General features: G+C 39.2%; 1 protein-coding gene across 1 annotated transcript in view; it reads left to right on the top strand.

The window, feature by feature from the left end:
* The window catches only part of ksr2 (kinase suppressor of ras 2), a 358,563-nt gene that overhangs the window by 322,760 nt on the left and 18,951 nt on the right, over nt 1-16,852 (top strand). The window contains exons 16-17 of the mRNA XM_073065461.1: nt 5,945-6,041; nt 6,270-6,403. Coding sequence (XP_072921562.1) covers nt 5,945-6,041; nt 6,270-6,403 — 231 coding nt within the window. The remainder of the gene's footprint in view (nt 1-5,944; nt 6,042-6,269; nt 6,404-16,852) is intronic.

Below are 16,852 nucleotides of genomic sequence, written 5' to 3'. Positions count from 1 at the left end.
AGTGTGACTTGTGTGAGGAGTTATCCCAATAGATGGCACTAAGTATTTATGAATGACAAGTGACAACATTTATCAGATTGGAGCTTTTCCTGAAGATGTTCATGAAGATACCACTCAATGGAATTGATTACCACACATAATCAGGGAACTCCTACAGGACCTTCATGATAGATTTAATGACCTAACAGGGAGAGGTCCCAAGCGTAGGTAACTAGAGGAGTCAGGATGACAAGTCGTGTGTGAATGTTCAGTGGCAGGACTATCATAAGGATGGTTGCTCTGTTGGCAAGATTCGTTGAGTGAAGGTGTTGTGATCATTGTGTTACCTGATAGGCTGGGTGGTCCTCCTTGCTCAAGGTTAAGGCTATTTGCCAGAGGTGAGTCAGTTGGGCTTCATTTGTTGGGGGGGGGGGGAAGCAGATAACAGGTGTAGGAGGGATATTAGGTTAGCAGATGAGTAGTGAGATGAGTCAGGTCCAGTGGTTGGGGACAGGAGTATCTGGCAATGGTTGCATGCATGGGTGAGGTGTGGGGCTCTCTACTATTTAGAAGTAAGGGAGTGAAATGGTAAGGGAGGATTGTAGTAGAGAGCCAAAGAAGAGACTGATAAGTTATTTAAAGGATATTCAACTTGTTAAAGTTTCTGGTGCCAGCTTATGGTCTTCTCAGGGAAGCCCCCTTTATTACGTAGAAGCAAGTGTCAAGTGGACATTAGTAGCCACTTCTCCCAGTAACTGATAAGGCCTTTATCAATAACAAATCTATCAATCTCTGCCTTAAATAAGCCCAATGACTTGATCTCCACAGCCCTCTGTGGCCACAAGTTCACCATTGTCTACCTGAAGAAATTCCTCTTCATCTCAGTTCCAAAGGAACATCTATTGTATATTTAGTATTCCAGTAATATTTAAGTAATATTGTAAATATTGTTTGATTAAATGTTGTTTATTGCTTACAATTCATTACGCGTTACATGTAAAATTACGTGAATGGCACACATCACCATGTCATATGTGCACGCCTCACTAAAAGTAAAACGAAGAGCATACACGTTATCTTCGGCTCTGTTTTTCTTTGGATTTGTTTTGGAGTTACAAAACAGTGGTGACAAACAAGTTTCAAAAAGAAACTGAGATGTCTACCTACTTTTTGAAGTGAAGCGAGGCATTTCAGTTTTTAAAAAAGCTCAGCACACTTTCTTTGCAAGAAGAGAGAAACAGTGGAGTAAACAAAGAAGTGCAACGCAATTTTTCTTTGCAAGGAGACAGAGGCAGTCGAGTAAAACAAAAGGCAAAAAACAGATGAAACTCATGGGTTCATAAACAGTGAGTGGCAGGTGATAAATTTTTAGAAAAAGAAATGGCTGGCTACATCGGAAAGATAGATGCATTCATTTGCACAACACACAACTGGGAGATGTTACTGAACAAATTGAGCAGTATTTTAAAGCAAACAGGATAGCCAATGAGAAACGAGTGCCAATTTTGCTGAGTGCACTTGTTGGAAGAGCATACAGTTTGCTCTTTACATTTTAGCTGTTCCAACCAAACTAGCCAAAATGAGCTTTGCTGATATTGTGAAAGTAATGCAGGAACATTTAGAACCAAAACAGTTGTTGATTGGAGAAAGCTTTAGGTTTCAGAAGCTGAATCAAAAAGAAGCGGAGTCCATTTCAGCTTATGTAGCTGAATTGAAAAGGTTGTCTGACCATTGTAAGATCATTAATGGACTTAATAATGCACTGCAAGATCATTTAGTTTGTGAAATCTTACAGGAAAGCAGCTCACCCACTTCACGCGGCTGGTGAATCCTAAGGAACGACAGTGACCAAAATAGTTTGGTACTTGCCAGTTAGCGTTGAACGCTCTGTAGGACGGCCTTATGGACTTCAGCTCCAGACTTTCCTCAGAGTTTACTCTTGAAGCCTTCCCCTTCAGTAGGTGTAGCCACAAGGCAACAAGAGGTTTGAAATCAGAGTTTTCCTTCTCCTTGATGAACAGCCAAACCCATCTGCCTGAAGCAACTGGTTTAAGCTGCCAGTAACACACCTTTGCCCCTACTCCTGTCAGTAGAAACGGTTCTGCTGGGCTTAACAGCTCAGCCACACGTGAAGGCCAGAAACTGGACTTGAGCATCAGAGACTATTTGAGACACACACCTTTGGGAGCATTTATTAGGTAGTGGGAGCTTGTCCCCACTATCGCCCCGGCTTTAACAACCATAAAGAACTGAAATAGAGGAAGAGCAAAACAAAACTGGTGAAAAAGGAACCGTGAAGTGATGTTTGTTGCTGGGTGATAGAGCAGCCCATGACCTGTTTCTCTGTTCTATGTCTGTGAAGGAGATTGCAAAATATTGCATTAAAGTGAATACTGTAGTAATTCTCATCACAGGTAATCAGTAAGGAAATCAAGGGCTATGAGGAAAGGACAGGAAAGAGAACTTGAGAAACGTATTATTAGCCAGGATCTTTTAAATTGATCGAGAAGATTCATGGCCTACTCTTATTCCCACTTCCATTTTGAAGTATCAAAGTGTTCCAACACTGGCACTAGCCTTCCATTTTAATTTTTGTACCAGCTATTTGTATTGTTTTTTTTGCAGAACAAAAATTAGAAATAGCATCAATTTTTCAATAGTTCTTTACCAGAATTGCAAGTGGAATCCTGGCAGAACAGTCTTTGAAGATTTAAGTTGGAGTTGGTTGTGAAAACATTAGCAGAGATGAGTAAATTTTTAAAACAGATCAATACTCTTAAGAAAGAGAAGGAACCATGCATTTTTCTTGGATATGAAATATATATCAAAAATGATTGCAATGTTGAAGGAAAGTAACACAGGGAGCACTTGTTTGCAGAGGCTACTGTACTGTATTGGATATTTCATACAGAACTTCACTTGGGCCATGATCCATCTTCATAATAAAGAAATCTGCTGCACAAGGAGTTGGACTAAATTATCATCCAAATAATATTCCTAATTTCTCCTTATGCCGCTGTGCAAGGGCACCAAAGCTGAAGCAACATCTTCACTACAGCATAAAAGAATATCAATAAGTTGTTGGTTTCTTCTGAGAAACAGCAAATCTTATCTTCAGATAATCTTTCATTATGTAAAGCAAATTAATGAATCATTCCAGATGCGGATAACATAAATGACTCATTTTGTTCTGCTGAAATCAAATACTAAACACCTACTGAACACCTACACTGGGGAAAGATCACAATGAGTGCAAAAAGGACACAATTTTACAGAGTTTTGTCATTTTTAGTATCTCTTTCTCTCTCTCAATCTCAATCTCTCTCCGAGTCTTACATTTTCCTCATTTCTACCAAATGTGTTTGCATCCAATAAACTCATATTATACTTGTGAACCATGAAGCAAACTGGGCACAAATGGAACTCAACAATAAACAAATAACATTGAAGAAATTGTTTAACAAAATGGAAGAAACTAAGACTTTTTTTTTACTGATGAAGGGTCTCGGCCCAAAATGTCAACTTTTTATTCCTCTCCTTAAGTGCTGCCTGACCTGCTGAGTTCTGCCAGCATTTTGTACGTGTTACTTGAGATATCTTCTTACCACTTTTTTGATTCTGAAACAAGGAAATTTCTCTTTGAGAGGAGAAGGACCCCTGATAGCAGCTGTCCTTCTAATTAAATTCAAGGCCTGCCCACTTACTCCAACCAGATTTTTTTTTAACTTAACTGATGTCTCTGCAGTGGGAGCAGAACTGGTTCTGCCTAAAGCAGAAACTTACACTACTTTCTCTTGGGAAGTTCATAGAGGATACCCTAGCACACTCAAGGTGATCTGGAAGCCACTATGATTTTCCCAGAAAAAGGATTTGGGCAAATGCATGGGGATACTAACATGAGGGAACATCTGGGAATGGAGATAATTAGCGGAAGATCGAAATATATGTGAAATTGACTCTATGGTTTCCAGGTTTTATAGAGACAGGCAAAAGTGGGAAGACTCCCTCCTCTAAGGAGGATGGTTTGGAATTGTAGATCTGTTTATGAGGCTGGTAGCCTTTAATTCAACCTAATGTTCATGTTTTAGCATCTTCTCCAGCTTCCACGTTTTTCCCAGTCAATGAAAATCCAACAATTTTTTAAAAAAACACAAAATATGAGAAGATGAATGTCTTTATGACACCATTGTACATTACAGGGCATGTAAAAAGTGTTTTGGTCCCTTCAATCCAATCACAATAACCACCTAAAGACTCTTACCATCAGATCATTGACTTTATTCAAAGGAATCTGGGATCAGGGTTGAGATTTTTCACCTGTTCTGCCTGGGAGAAGATGTTAATCAGGAATTCCTTCCACCTTCTGAAATGATTTGGACCTATTTGGTTAAAGAGCTTCCCAATTGACTGGAAAAGGAGTCTGTCAAGCAGGCTTTCTTCAATATAGGCAATCTATGAAGGCAGAACTACTATACAGTCTCAATTAAAATGCAATAGCATCACTATAACTGTCTGCCTGACCCGCCAGTGGAAGGTCAGGGCTTCTCCAGGCATAGATATTATTCAAACAGATAAAATAATCTGTTGTTGGCATGATAACGGTTATCGTATATCATTTTGAAGGTATTTTTGTTGAGATCCATCATATCCTAAGAGAATCTCCATGGAAATCATCATTTTCCAAAATTTTACATTTGGCCTTTTGTACAAAGGACAAGGTTATATTATCAAATATTTAATGACATGACATCACATTTCTTTTAACTAAACAAAAGCACCCCATTCTCCCTTGTACAAATTCTATAAAGGCAATCTTTGATTTTCAGTATAGAATGAAAGACTCTTCTTATTTCTTATTGTTAACTAAGTCAAATCAAGTCAAGTCAAATCACTTTTATTGTCATTTCGACTGTAACTGCTGGTACAGTACATAGTAAAAATGAGACAACGTTTTTCAGGACCATGGTGTTACATGACACATGTTACTTAGTCTGGTCGTGAGAGCCCGACTGCTTCGGTGCCTTTTCCCAGACGGCAGGAGGGAGAAGAGTTTGTATGAGGGGTGCATGGGGTCCTTCATAATGCTGTTTGCTTTGCGGATGCAGCGTGTAGTGTAAATGTCCGTAATGGCAGGAAGAGAGACCCCGATGATCTTCTCAGCTGACCTCACTATCCACTGCATGGTCTTGCGATCCGTGAAGGTGCAATTTCTGAACCAGGCAGCGATGCAGCTGCTCAGGATGCTCTCAATACAACCCCTGTAGAGTGTGATGAGGATGGGGGGTGGGAGATGGACTTCCCTCAGCCTTCACAAAAAGTAGAGACGCTGCTGGGCTTTCTTTGCTATGGAGCTGGTGTTGAGGGACCAGGTGAGATTCTCCGCCAGGTGAACACCAAGAAATTTGGTGCTCTTAATAATCTCTACTGAGGAGCTGTCTATGTTCAGCTGGGAGTGGTCGCTCCGTACCCTCCTAAAGTCAACAACCATCTCTTTTGTTCACATTCAGAGACAGGTTTTTGGCTCTGCACCAGTCTGTTAGCCGCTGCACCTCCTCTCTGTAAGCTGATTCATCGTTCTTGCTGATGAGACCCACCACAGTCGTGTCATCGGCGAACTTGATGATGTGGTTCGAGCTGTGTGTTGCAGCACAGTCGTGGGTCAGCAGAGTGAACAACAGTGGACTGAGCACACAGCCCTGGGGGCCCCATGCTCAGTGTGATGGTGTTGGAGATGCTGCTCCCGATCCGGACTGACTGAGGCCAATTTTAGATTTTAGAGATTAAAATTGTTTTAAATATTGAATACATATCAATTCTTAAAAATAGTTTATATTACCAATTTAATGGTAAGGTGCTAATAATGCTTGATAACTTTGTTTTCAGTGGTACTGAGATATATTTCATTTCATTATTGCTTTGGGATTACTTGCATTATCTATTCACTGACTTAATTTTTCTTTTGCAGCCTCTGCAAAGGAAGAACTCTGTATTCTGTTGTAAGGGATGCTAAAATGGTGTTGGATGTGAACAAGACCAGACAAATTGCTCAGGAGATTGTAAAGGTACGCATTGTGTTACAAATGTACACTGATACTGTCTATCAACATTAAAACAATAGTTGTCACTTCATTACAATTCTCTCGCTGTTAAAGGATAGAAACAAACATTATATTGTTGGATGTTTGAGGAAAATACACTCAAGAAAAATTATGCATGTACTTGTTCTGTGCTAGGCTGAGCAATTATCCCTGTTCATTTACTTAAAGTATTATTGTGATACTATTTTCAAGGGTATGGGTTACCTACATGCTAAAGGAATTCTTCACAAAGATTTGAAGTCAAAGAATATATTCTATGACAATGGAAAGATAATCATCACTGATTTTGGCCTCTTCAGCATCTCTGGAGCTTTGCAAGAGGGCAGGTACAGTGTTGCAATGAATATAACTTATTTATAGAGTTAAATAAGTACAGGGTGGACTTTAATAGCTGCTTGCTACAAAATAGGGAATTTTATTTGCATTTTTTCGTGAGAATGAAGCTGCCTTCTGTTACAATTATCGGAACTGAACAGTATGGACTCTTAATTCAACTAAATGTATTCGATTAAATGGTTTTCACTTTATTCTAAAATACTTGGCGCTGCAATAATTAAGGTATCTAACGGTCTTACAGAAGGCAACTTTACAGGCAGTTTGAAAATCTTATCAATTGAAGGCAAGTGGTAAAAAGGGGGCTGAATGGGGTTAATTACCTATAATCTTCATTTATATTGTAATTGATTGTAAGTACTATGCAGGTGTGTTTGAATTTAAAATCACTCAAAAGTGATCGGGAAGTAGAAACATGACACATATTGTAACAGAGTTGATATCTTCCATGTGCAAGACAAGCCTGTAGTGTATGGTACATGTGTTATTTCCAGCCATATATAATGCTTCTAAAGATTCCTGTATGAAGATGAATCATTGAAGTATAATTAACACACATTGACAAACAGTTCATAATGTAGTTCAGTGTCAGCTGCAATCTTTAAAGGGTCATTAATTTCATGCCTGTTTGTTGTAGTATCTTTAGGACCTGAATATTTTGCAAGATGGCTTTTATATAGAACATCTGTGTAAGCAACTGAGCTCATTTTTTGAATCAATGCTGTAGTGGTATTAGTACCAGGCATCTAACAGTGCCTCAGCCAGGTGGGTGGGGAAGGGGTGATGAGGTAAGATGCTGGGAGGTGACATGTGGAAAAGGCGAAGGGTTGGAGAACAAGAGATCTGAAAGTAGCGGAAAGTAGACCATGGAAGATTGGGAAGGGGGGAGGAGCACCAGGGGAGGTGATATGCAGGTGAAGGGAAAAGTTAGGAGGCCAGGGCGGGGAATTGAAGAAGGGAGAGAGGGATAAATGGCCAGAAATTGGATGTTCATGCCACCAGGTCAGAGGCCAGCTAGACGGAATATAAGGTGTTGCTCCTCCAGCTTGAAAAAGGCCTCATTGTGGCCGAAGAGGAAGCTATGGACCAACATATGGGAATGGGAAGTAGAATTAAAATGGCTGGCCATTGGGAAATCCTGCTTTCTGCAGATGGAGCAGAACTGCTCGACAAAGCAGTCCGCCAATCTATGTTGGGTCTCACCATTGTAAAGGAGGCCGCACAGGAGCACCGGATGCAGTAGATGATCCCAACAGATATGCAGGTGTAGCATTTCTGCCATTTGCAGGGAGGGAAATTAAGTGCTGGGAGGGAAATCAATGATATTACCCTACCCACCAAATGCACCTTTACCTTTCCCAATGCTCCACTCTCCACTTCTGGGTGGATCACTCCCTCCACAATTGCCTTGTCCATTCGTCCCTCCCCACTAATCTCCCTCCTTCACCCTCTAGTCCTAGTAACAACCTCATTGTACTCTTCCCTCTCAATCAGATTAACCTGTGTGAATAATCATTGTAGACACTACCCACTGCCTTTTCCAAAACTCCTTTCTGGAAAGCACTGTAGAGTTATTAAAACAAGCAGTGAATGCCAACTTAAAAGTTTCTTTCCCCCATGCAGTTAATATGATCAACCATTCTAGTTAGAACCCCCACCCCCACCCCAACCCCTCTATCTTGTTACTGCACTAATTCAAGTCACTTTCTGTAATGCCTTATACATTGTAAAAACATGCTGGTATTTATGTAGTTATGTACATTTTAATTCCTTATCTGAACTTTGACCTCTAACTTACTTCTTCTATAGTTCTTTATTTATAATTGTTGAATGTTGCTGTTTATTGTTGCATGTCATATCAACATAGCACAGCAAATTCCTAATACGTGTAAGTGTACAATAGGTGGGGAATAGGGTTGATCATTGGTCAATTTTCTTTAAAACTAAATGCTAATTTTATTAAAACTGCATCCATTTGCAAGAAACAGAAGAAATCCTTATGCAACTGTTTTCTAATTCAACCACACTTCTAAACCTCTTGGTCTCTCGTGCTACTACCTCACATTCATCTGTTTATTTCCATGGATGTTCCTTCTGCCATCCTGGCTTGCTGGCTGAACGTCCACCCATCATCTCATACTATATGACCCCTTTCTAAAAGCTTGCTTTCCATCTGTAGCACTTTCTGCCCATTGTCAGACAGTCATTTGCGCAAACCATTCGATATACCTCTATTCTATACACTCTATTGTCCATCCCAGATGTAGAGGCCAATGATCACTACCTTATTCCTTTCCCTATAGCTTTATATGGTTGTCAACCAAACCACGAACCCCAGACTGAAAAGTTTTATTCACTTCACTTTCTTGCACCATTAGTCACACTTGAATTTTACAAGTTTTCATTTGTGCGCAAGGTGAATTTAATGCTTCACCCAATCAAAAACTCTACATGAGCAGTGGCAGAAAAGATTGTTGAGATGCGTTCGGTTGTTATTTATATCATCTAGGTTTCAACATATCGGGGTATAGTCAAGACTATTGAGACAGGACATGAATGAGATGAAGCCAGAAAATAAATAACAGAGGGGGACTTGAATGGAATAAAGGATGAACTGAAGTAAACGGGAGCAGGATGAGAAATGGGGCTGAACTATTTGGCCCTTCATGCTCAATTTACCAAATTTAATATATGATGGACTAATAGCTTAAAAGTGAAAGACTAAAAGTCATACTGAAATTCCCTGATACAAATATGGAACATGTCTGTTATGCTCCAAAGAATATCAAAGCTGATTTAAAATGTGTGAGAGAGCAAGAGGTGGTAAGTGTACACTAACTACCCAATTAAAGCCAGTAATCAAGTTCCCTTGAAGGTGCTCATGACTCTGAGACTGATGAACTTTAGAAATGTTAACGCATCATTACTTAACATCTGCTATTAAGCTCTAATATTGATACCTTGTATGAACCTGGCAGCATGCTTCCTCTGGTTATTCAAAGTGGGTTGTGAAGCCCTTTCTTTAAGTGCAAGCTGATTTCCTGTGTTTAAAGAAACATTTAGAATATGCTCAACATTGCACTTTTTTTTTGTTTTTCTATTCTGTATTGGCATTTATATTTTTGCATATTGTTTTGAAATATGTTTAATAAATGATCTCATTGTGGATCATTGATCTGTTACCATTCGTAACTATTTATGCAATTGAATGTCATATTAGTCAGGCTTGCCTGGTTCAGTAAAATTCAGAATAACTTCAGTGGGAAGCGATATGGCCTGACTTAAGCTGCTTGCACTCAAGATTCAGTTTAATCAGAAAGTGAAGCATAAAAATGGAGAAATTGAATTTGATCTCTTCTGTGTTAACAAAACTGATCATTTAGATTGTGTTTTCTACATTGAATGCTGCTGTAAGGGGAGGAAGCTATTCTGAGTTGCAATAGGGAAGTTCCTAGAAAGGTGGAAATGTAGAAAAATGGAAGCAGAAGTTGGCTATTTGACCCATCAAACCTGCTATGCTGTTCTACATGATCATGGCCAATTCTTTATCCCTTTACTATATTCCCACCCTGTCCTCATACCTCTCAGTACCTTGGTGTTCAGAGATCTATCTGCTCCTTAAGTGTCACACACAAAATGCTGGTGGAACACAGCAGGCCAGGCAGTATCTATAGGAAGAAGTACAGTCGACGTTTCAGGCCGAGACCCTTTATCAGGACTAACTGAAAGAAGAGATAGTAAGAGATCCTCTCCCTTCTCCAGCTCTGTGTCCATTTTGCCATTCAACTTTCCAGCTCTTAGCTTCATCCCTCCCCCTCCTGTCCTCTCCTATCATTTCAGATCTCGCCCTCCCCCTCCCACTTTCATATCTCTTACTTTCACTTCTTTCAGTTAGTCCTGACAAAGGGTCTCGGCCCAAAATGTTGACTGTACTTCTTCCTATAGATGCTGCCTGGCCTGCTGCATTCCACCAGCATTTTGTGTGTGTTGCTTGAATTTCCAGCATCTGCAGATTTTCTCGTGTTTGCTTCTTAAATGTATTCACCAAAGTGACCTTACTAGCACTCTGATAGAGAATTCCACTATTTCACTGACTTTAACTGGAATAATTCCCTCATTTCAGTCTAATTGTCACTCCGTATACTGAGGTTGTGATCTTGGTTCTTAACTCACTAGCAATTGTGCAGAGTATGCTTCAGTGGCATTCTTCTAAACTCCAATGAGTACATGTCCAGTCTTCGAATGAGAATCCTGCCATTGCAGAAATCAGTCTGGTGAACCTCTGTTGTATTTCCTTAATAGCAAGTATATCCTTTGCACATCAATATTTATCAATCTGTCACCAGTTAAATAATATCCTATCTTTCCATTTTTCCTTCCAAACTGGACAGTTTCACATTAGTTCATATTTACCGCATCTGCCATGTATTTGTCAAAACGTCAACTGTAACTTTTTCCATAGATGCTGCCTGGCCTGCTTAGTTCCTCCAGCATTTTGTGTGTGTTGAATACATTCATCTCCCATTCTTTAAAAATGTACTCCCTCTATCACTAATGCACTCTTCCACATCAAGATCAAATTTGTATACAAGAATTGAGATGTAGGGTCCTATATAATTCAACCAAGAGACTTCTACAATTCTATTGAAATCATCTGGCAGTATCTTTTCCAGTTATTTGTTGAGCCATTTATGAGCAAGGAGGTCCCTCTGAACATTGATATCACTAAATCAACCACAAATTAAATTTGATTTAGAATTAGAATCAGAATTATTCTCACTGACTTAAGTGACATGAAATCTGTTGTTTTGCAACAGCAGTACAGTGCAAAGTCATAAAAATCTGTAACTTACAAAAATAAATAAATAAGCAACAACAAAAAAGAGATAATGAGGTAGATTTCATGGGCCATGCTGAAATCTTATAGCAAAGAGGAAGAAACTGTTACTAATCTTTGAGTACAAGTCTTGATGCTCATGTACCTCCTCCTCGACAGTAGTAATGAGAAGAGGGTAGGGAGTGTCCTTAATGATGGATGCTGCCTTCTTGAGGCATCACCTCTTGAAATGTCATCAGTGCTGGGGAGGATTGTGCACGTGATGGTGCTGGCTGAGTCTACAACCCTTTGCAGCCTCTTGCGATCTGTGCAGTAAAGGCTCCATACCAGGCCAGGTATAGTGGAATGCTCTCCAACATCTGTAGAAACTTACTAGTCTTTGGTGACATACCAACAAAAGACAAAATAGAGCCAATTGCATGCCTTCTTCGTGATTGCAGGATAGATCCTCTAAGATGTTGATGCTGGGAACCTGAAATTGCTGAAATGTTCTCTAGCCTTCCCCTTCCTGAAGTCCACCATCATTTCCTTGGTCTGGATGAAAATGAGCGTGGTTTATTTTGTGACACCACTTAACCAGCCAACCTGTCTTGCTCTTGTAAACCTCATCATTACCATCTGAGATTCTATCAACAACAACGGTGTCATCGGTTAATTTAATAGATGGTTCTGCATCTGTGCTTAACCACATATTCATGAGTGTAGAGATAGTGGAACAGAGGGCTGTGCTTGCATCCTTGAGGTTTGCCTGTGTTGAAGAATTTGTACGTTCTCCCCGTGACAAACATCATTCATCATTCATGCTTTAAAATACAAACTCATTAAGGAAATCACACCTTACTATAAATAGAAGCCTGATCCAGTTTTAGAGTCAATTATATTATGATCGATCAGTTATTACGGATAGGACAATCCGTAATAACCATCCAGATATAATAATACAGGATAAACGAGCAAGACCATTCCAAACACACATAACTTACAGAAATCAATAGGTGAAAAACACCAGAAATATGCTGAATTAAAGAGGAATTTGAAAGACTTGGGAACGTGAACGGGGGATACATTGTCCTGATAGTTATATCTACAACTGGTGTCATCCCAAAGGCACTACACAATAACAAATTAAGGTTACGCAGTAATATCTGTATGTATCTTCAGAAAGCCACAATACTAAATACCACTAGAATATTCCAGAAGTTCCAAGCAATTGACAAACAAGTGTGCTTGGCGATGCCCGTACCTCAGGTCTTACCAGCTTGAGCGGAGAAAATTAAATAAAAATAGCAGTCAGCGAGGAGATGTCATTACCTTCTGCACTGACTCTGGTTTCCCAAAAGGGAAGCCAAGGGTCCACTTGCAGAGGCTCAGGTTTTGAAGCTTGGTTATTCATGTTGATAGAATCATGGTGTTGAATGCTTCATTTGATCAACAGTAGCCTGGCATATGTTTTGCAGTTGTCTAGTTGCTCCAAAGCAGTGGAGAACCAGTAAGGTTATGTCTGGTTTAGACCTGGTGCGGCATTAGGTGCATTGCAGGGGTGTGGTTCTTTGCTCAGGCAGGAGTTAATTCCAGCCATAATGAACTTCTCTCTGCACTTCATTATGGCACAAGTGATTGCCACTGGGCGATAAATATTCAGCCAGCTCACCCTGCTCTACCTGGGCACCGAAATGATTACTGCTGTTTTAAAGCAAGTGGGAACCTAGCCTGTTTATTCTCTCTGGTAAATGTATCAATGTTCTGTAGAAATCTACACTGGTTTGAAGGAATTTTGTTGCCTGTATCATGGTTTGCTCCAAATTTCAGTTATTAATCATTTTACGTTTGTTAACTCGCGACGCCTCCTTGCCCAATAACCACTTCAATTTAAAATTCATCCTCAATATTCAAATTTCACAGCATCTTCATTGCTCCAGTATCTCCTTTATCCTGCTTTCTTATGGTTGGCCATTGATGCATTTCTGCACCCGTCATTTTTAATCCTATCTTCAAATGCCTGAAGTTCTGAAATTGCTATCTCAAACACCTCATTTTAACTTGCTTCTCTCCTTTTGTTATATTCACATTATAAAACCACCTGCTTCAAACAATTTGTCACCACACCTGATTTCCTCTTTAATTTTCTTGAAGCCACCTTTCTCTTGGTTACATTTCAGTGAAGTGCCCTGTGACATTCTCAAATATTAAAGGCACATTCTTAGCACTCTGGTAATATATTGCTTTTGATGATACAAAAGTAATTTCACAGCCACGTTCCTATGATTACCCTAAGGTTGGAAGGATTTATTAATAATTCTTATTGTTAAATTGTGTCTTTCTCACAATTTATTTGTATATGAAGCTGCTGAATATCAAAATAGTAAATCTTTTATTCAAGACCTGTGCGTTCAGTTTCTGGTCAATATAAGTGCTTCTCATAATTTTGTATCTAGTAACCATTGTAGATAATAACTCACGGTTTTGTAAATGTTGTCATTGCGGAAAACAATTCTAAATAGTATTATAAAACATTTGTCTATGTCCAACGAAATGGAGCAACACACTTGATAGAAAGATAATTTAAATGGAGAGATAAATTGTAAACTTTAGATCTGTAAATATAATGGAAACTGCAAATGCAGATCAGGGAGTCTTTTTTCTCTCCTCAAAGAGCAGAGTGGGTTCCCAAACAGAGATCCCTGGAATCACTGGGTAATTTTAGATAAATACAAGAGCTGAAATGTTCTTTCTGATTCATAATCAGTTCGTGCAGAGTAAGAGGACAGATCTACCAAAGCTGAATACTGCTGTGAAAATCCAAGCTTCCAGTGCAGAGTATGAACCAGATTGGTGGTAGCATCTTTCACCCTGCAAACCTTTCTCGCCTTTGCTGCTCCAGGAGACCTGTCACGGAGCACAACAGGGCAGCGCAATTTCCTGCAGATGTTCCCATTTTCGAGCTGGAAACTTTGACCTGCTAATATTTCAGCACTTTCTGACCAGTTTTGTTAGTTCACTCTCTGAGTATTAGCATATAATATTGAATGAAAGAACATTTACAAACACGCCGTTGCACACAAAATACGCCAGTTGGTTAACGATGCCTGCCATGCGAAGCAGTATACATGTGAGGAGTTTCAGACTCTGGATTCCAAGCATGTGTTTAATTGCCAGTGCAGGAAGTCAGTGAATGGAATGTCATAGAACTGTGCTGTAGTGTTCTATGGTTCTGTGGTTCTATTTCTTTCAATGCATCAGAAGCTTCTGTGCTTCTGTAAAGTTGTACTTCATACTAAAGAGAAGAGAAAGAATTTGCTTCCATAATGAATTCCTTTGTGTTCCGTACACTCGAAAGCATGACTATTAACAGCTGTCCACAGCCAGTCATAACACACTTGATCTACTCTGCATAAAATGTATTCAATCATTCCTCTACTGGTTTCTATGAAAGCTGCTTTTTTAATTGCATAATGAAATTTACTTGCTAATCTCAATATTCTTTCAGAAAATGAGTTACCATGATCTGACAGTCAATTGACATGAATTCTGATGAGATGCTTGATTGTTATATGCTAATTGACTGAATAGAATATCCAGCTTTCTGTAGTAGTTAGAATTGATTGAGGTTTGGTAGCATGAGAAATTAATATTACTACATTGAAATTGGGCACTATTAATTTTTGACTTGTTTACAGTACATAATCTTGTTAAGAGTATTGTTTTTATCTATTGTGAAATCACTTTTGAATATCTTTTTATTTTCATAATTCTATAGATTCATTGATCTTGCAAACAGCATTTAGATTGTTTCATTCTATATGTTTATAAATTTCATTTTGCCATAATACATAAATTTCAATTGGTCCTTAGTAAGTTATAAGGTAACTATTTTGTGTTAAGTACTTAAGCCATCTTTAAAATATTGCTGGCCACTAGTTTTTTTTTCACTGCTAAAATGACAAATAAACTCTTCTCGGGCTTCCAGCCGGGTACCGTTTTTTTTAAGCTTTTTTCACTGCAGGAATGCTTTTTTGAATTACAATTCATGATCAAAGCAAAACAATTAATATGACATGGAAGATAGGATGTATTGTAATAATAGCAAATCTAATTTGTTCTAATTGACTGAAACTATTTTGGTAAAAATTGACTTTAACTTATGATTAATTTGAATCTTGATCTCTTAAGTGGATATACGTATTTACTGCGATCTATAGATTCTAACCGTGAGGATTAATGATCCATAGTCACCGGAAATATCAGAGCAGGAGGAGTCCTTTGAATCTGTGCTATTATGCCATTAGATAATAGCTGTTCAACACCTTAACCCCTAATAGACATTTTGATTCCATTAAGTCTAAATATTGACAAAAAAGCTGTCAGATCCACTTTTGAAATTTAGAGTGACCAAAAGGAAACAGCCTCTTGAGGTTGAGGTTTAATGATATTGTGTGAAAATCATCTTCTAACAACAAAGTTCCTATGTTAGTCATCCCTTTCATTCTTGAATACCAATCAGGGAAAATAGTTTTTCTCTGTCTACCCTATCAAATCATTTAATTATCATTTACAGTTCAATATTGTCTCATGCTAATTATATCAGCCTAGTCTGTGCAGCAATAGTTTGGTGACCCATATCAGAATCACATTTACCATCACTGACGTTAGTCGTAATTTTTTTTTGTTTGTTTAGCGTAAGCAGTACAGGCTGTCATAACAAATAACTACAAGTTAAAGTTAATAAATAATATGTGCAAAAGTGGAATAATGAAGTAGTGTTTGTGGGTTCCTGGACTATTTGGAAATCTGATGGCAGAGAGGAAGAAGCTGTTCCTAAGACATTGAATGTGGGTCTTTAGGCTCTCCCTAATGGTAGTAATGAGAAGAGGGCTTGCCCTGGACGACAAGGGTCCTTGATGTTGGATGCCACATTCCTGAGGCACCGCCTCTGAAGATGTCCTTGATGTGGGAATGCTTGTGCCCGTGATGGAGCTGACTGAGTCTACAGCCCTCTGAAGGCTCCTATGATCCTATACATTGGAGCCTCTAACCAAACATGATGCAACCAATCAGAATGCTCTCCACAATACATCAGTAGAAGTTCGCTTGAGTCTTTGGTGGCATGCCAAATTTCCTCAAACTCCAAATGAAGTATAGTCACTGGCATGCCTTTGTTTTGACTGTATCAATGGGGTGGGCCCCGGATGAACCCTCTGAGATGTTAATTCCCAGGAACTTGAAACTACTTATCCTTTAAGAACTGTTCACTGCTGACCCTTCAGTCAGGATTGGTCTGGACTCTCCTGACTTCCCTTTCCTGAAGTCCACGTTCACGCTGAGCTTGCTGACATTGAGTGCAAGGTTGTTACTGTGACACCACTCGGCCAACCTATCTATTTTGCTCCTGTACACCAACACATTGCCATCTGAGATTCTGAAACAACAGTAGTTTCATTGGCAAATTTATTGATGGTGTTTGAGCTATTTCTAGCCACACAGTCATGAGTGTAGAGAGAGAAGAGCAGTGGGTGAAGCTCACATCCTTGAGTTATGATTCTATTGTTTGTCAGCAAGGAGGAGATATCACCAATCCATGTTGACTGAGGTCTCCCAATAAGGAAGC

This window comes from Hemitrygon akajei, chromosome 14 (assembly GCF_048418815.1).
Source record: "Hemitrygon akajei chromosome 14, sHemAka1.3, whole genome shotgun sequence".
NCBI classification, from domain to species: Eukaryota; Metazoa; Chordata; class Chondrichthyes; order Myliobatiformes; family Dasyatidae; genus Hemitrygon; species Hemitrygon akajei.
This window is presented reverse-complemented; position numbering and strand designations above follow the sequence as displayed.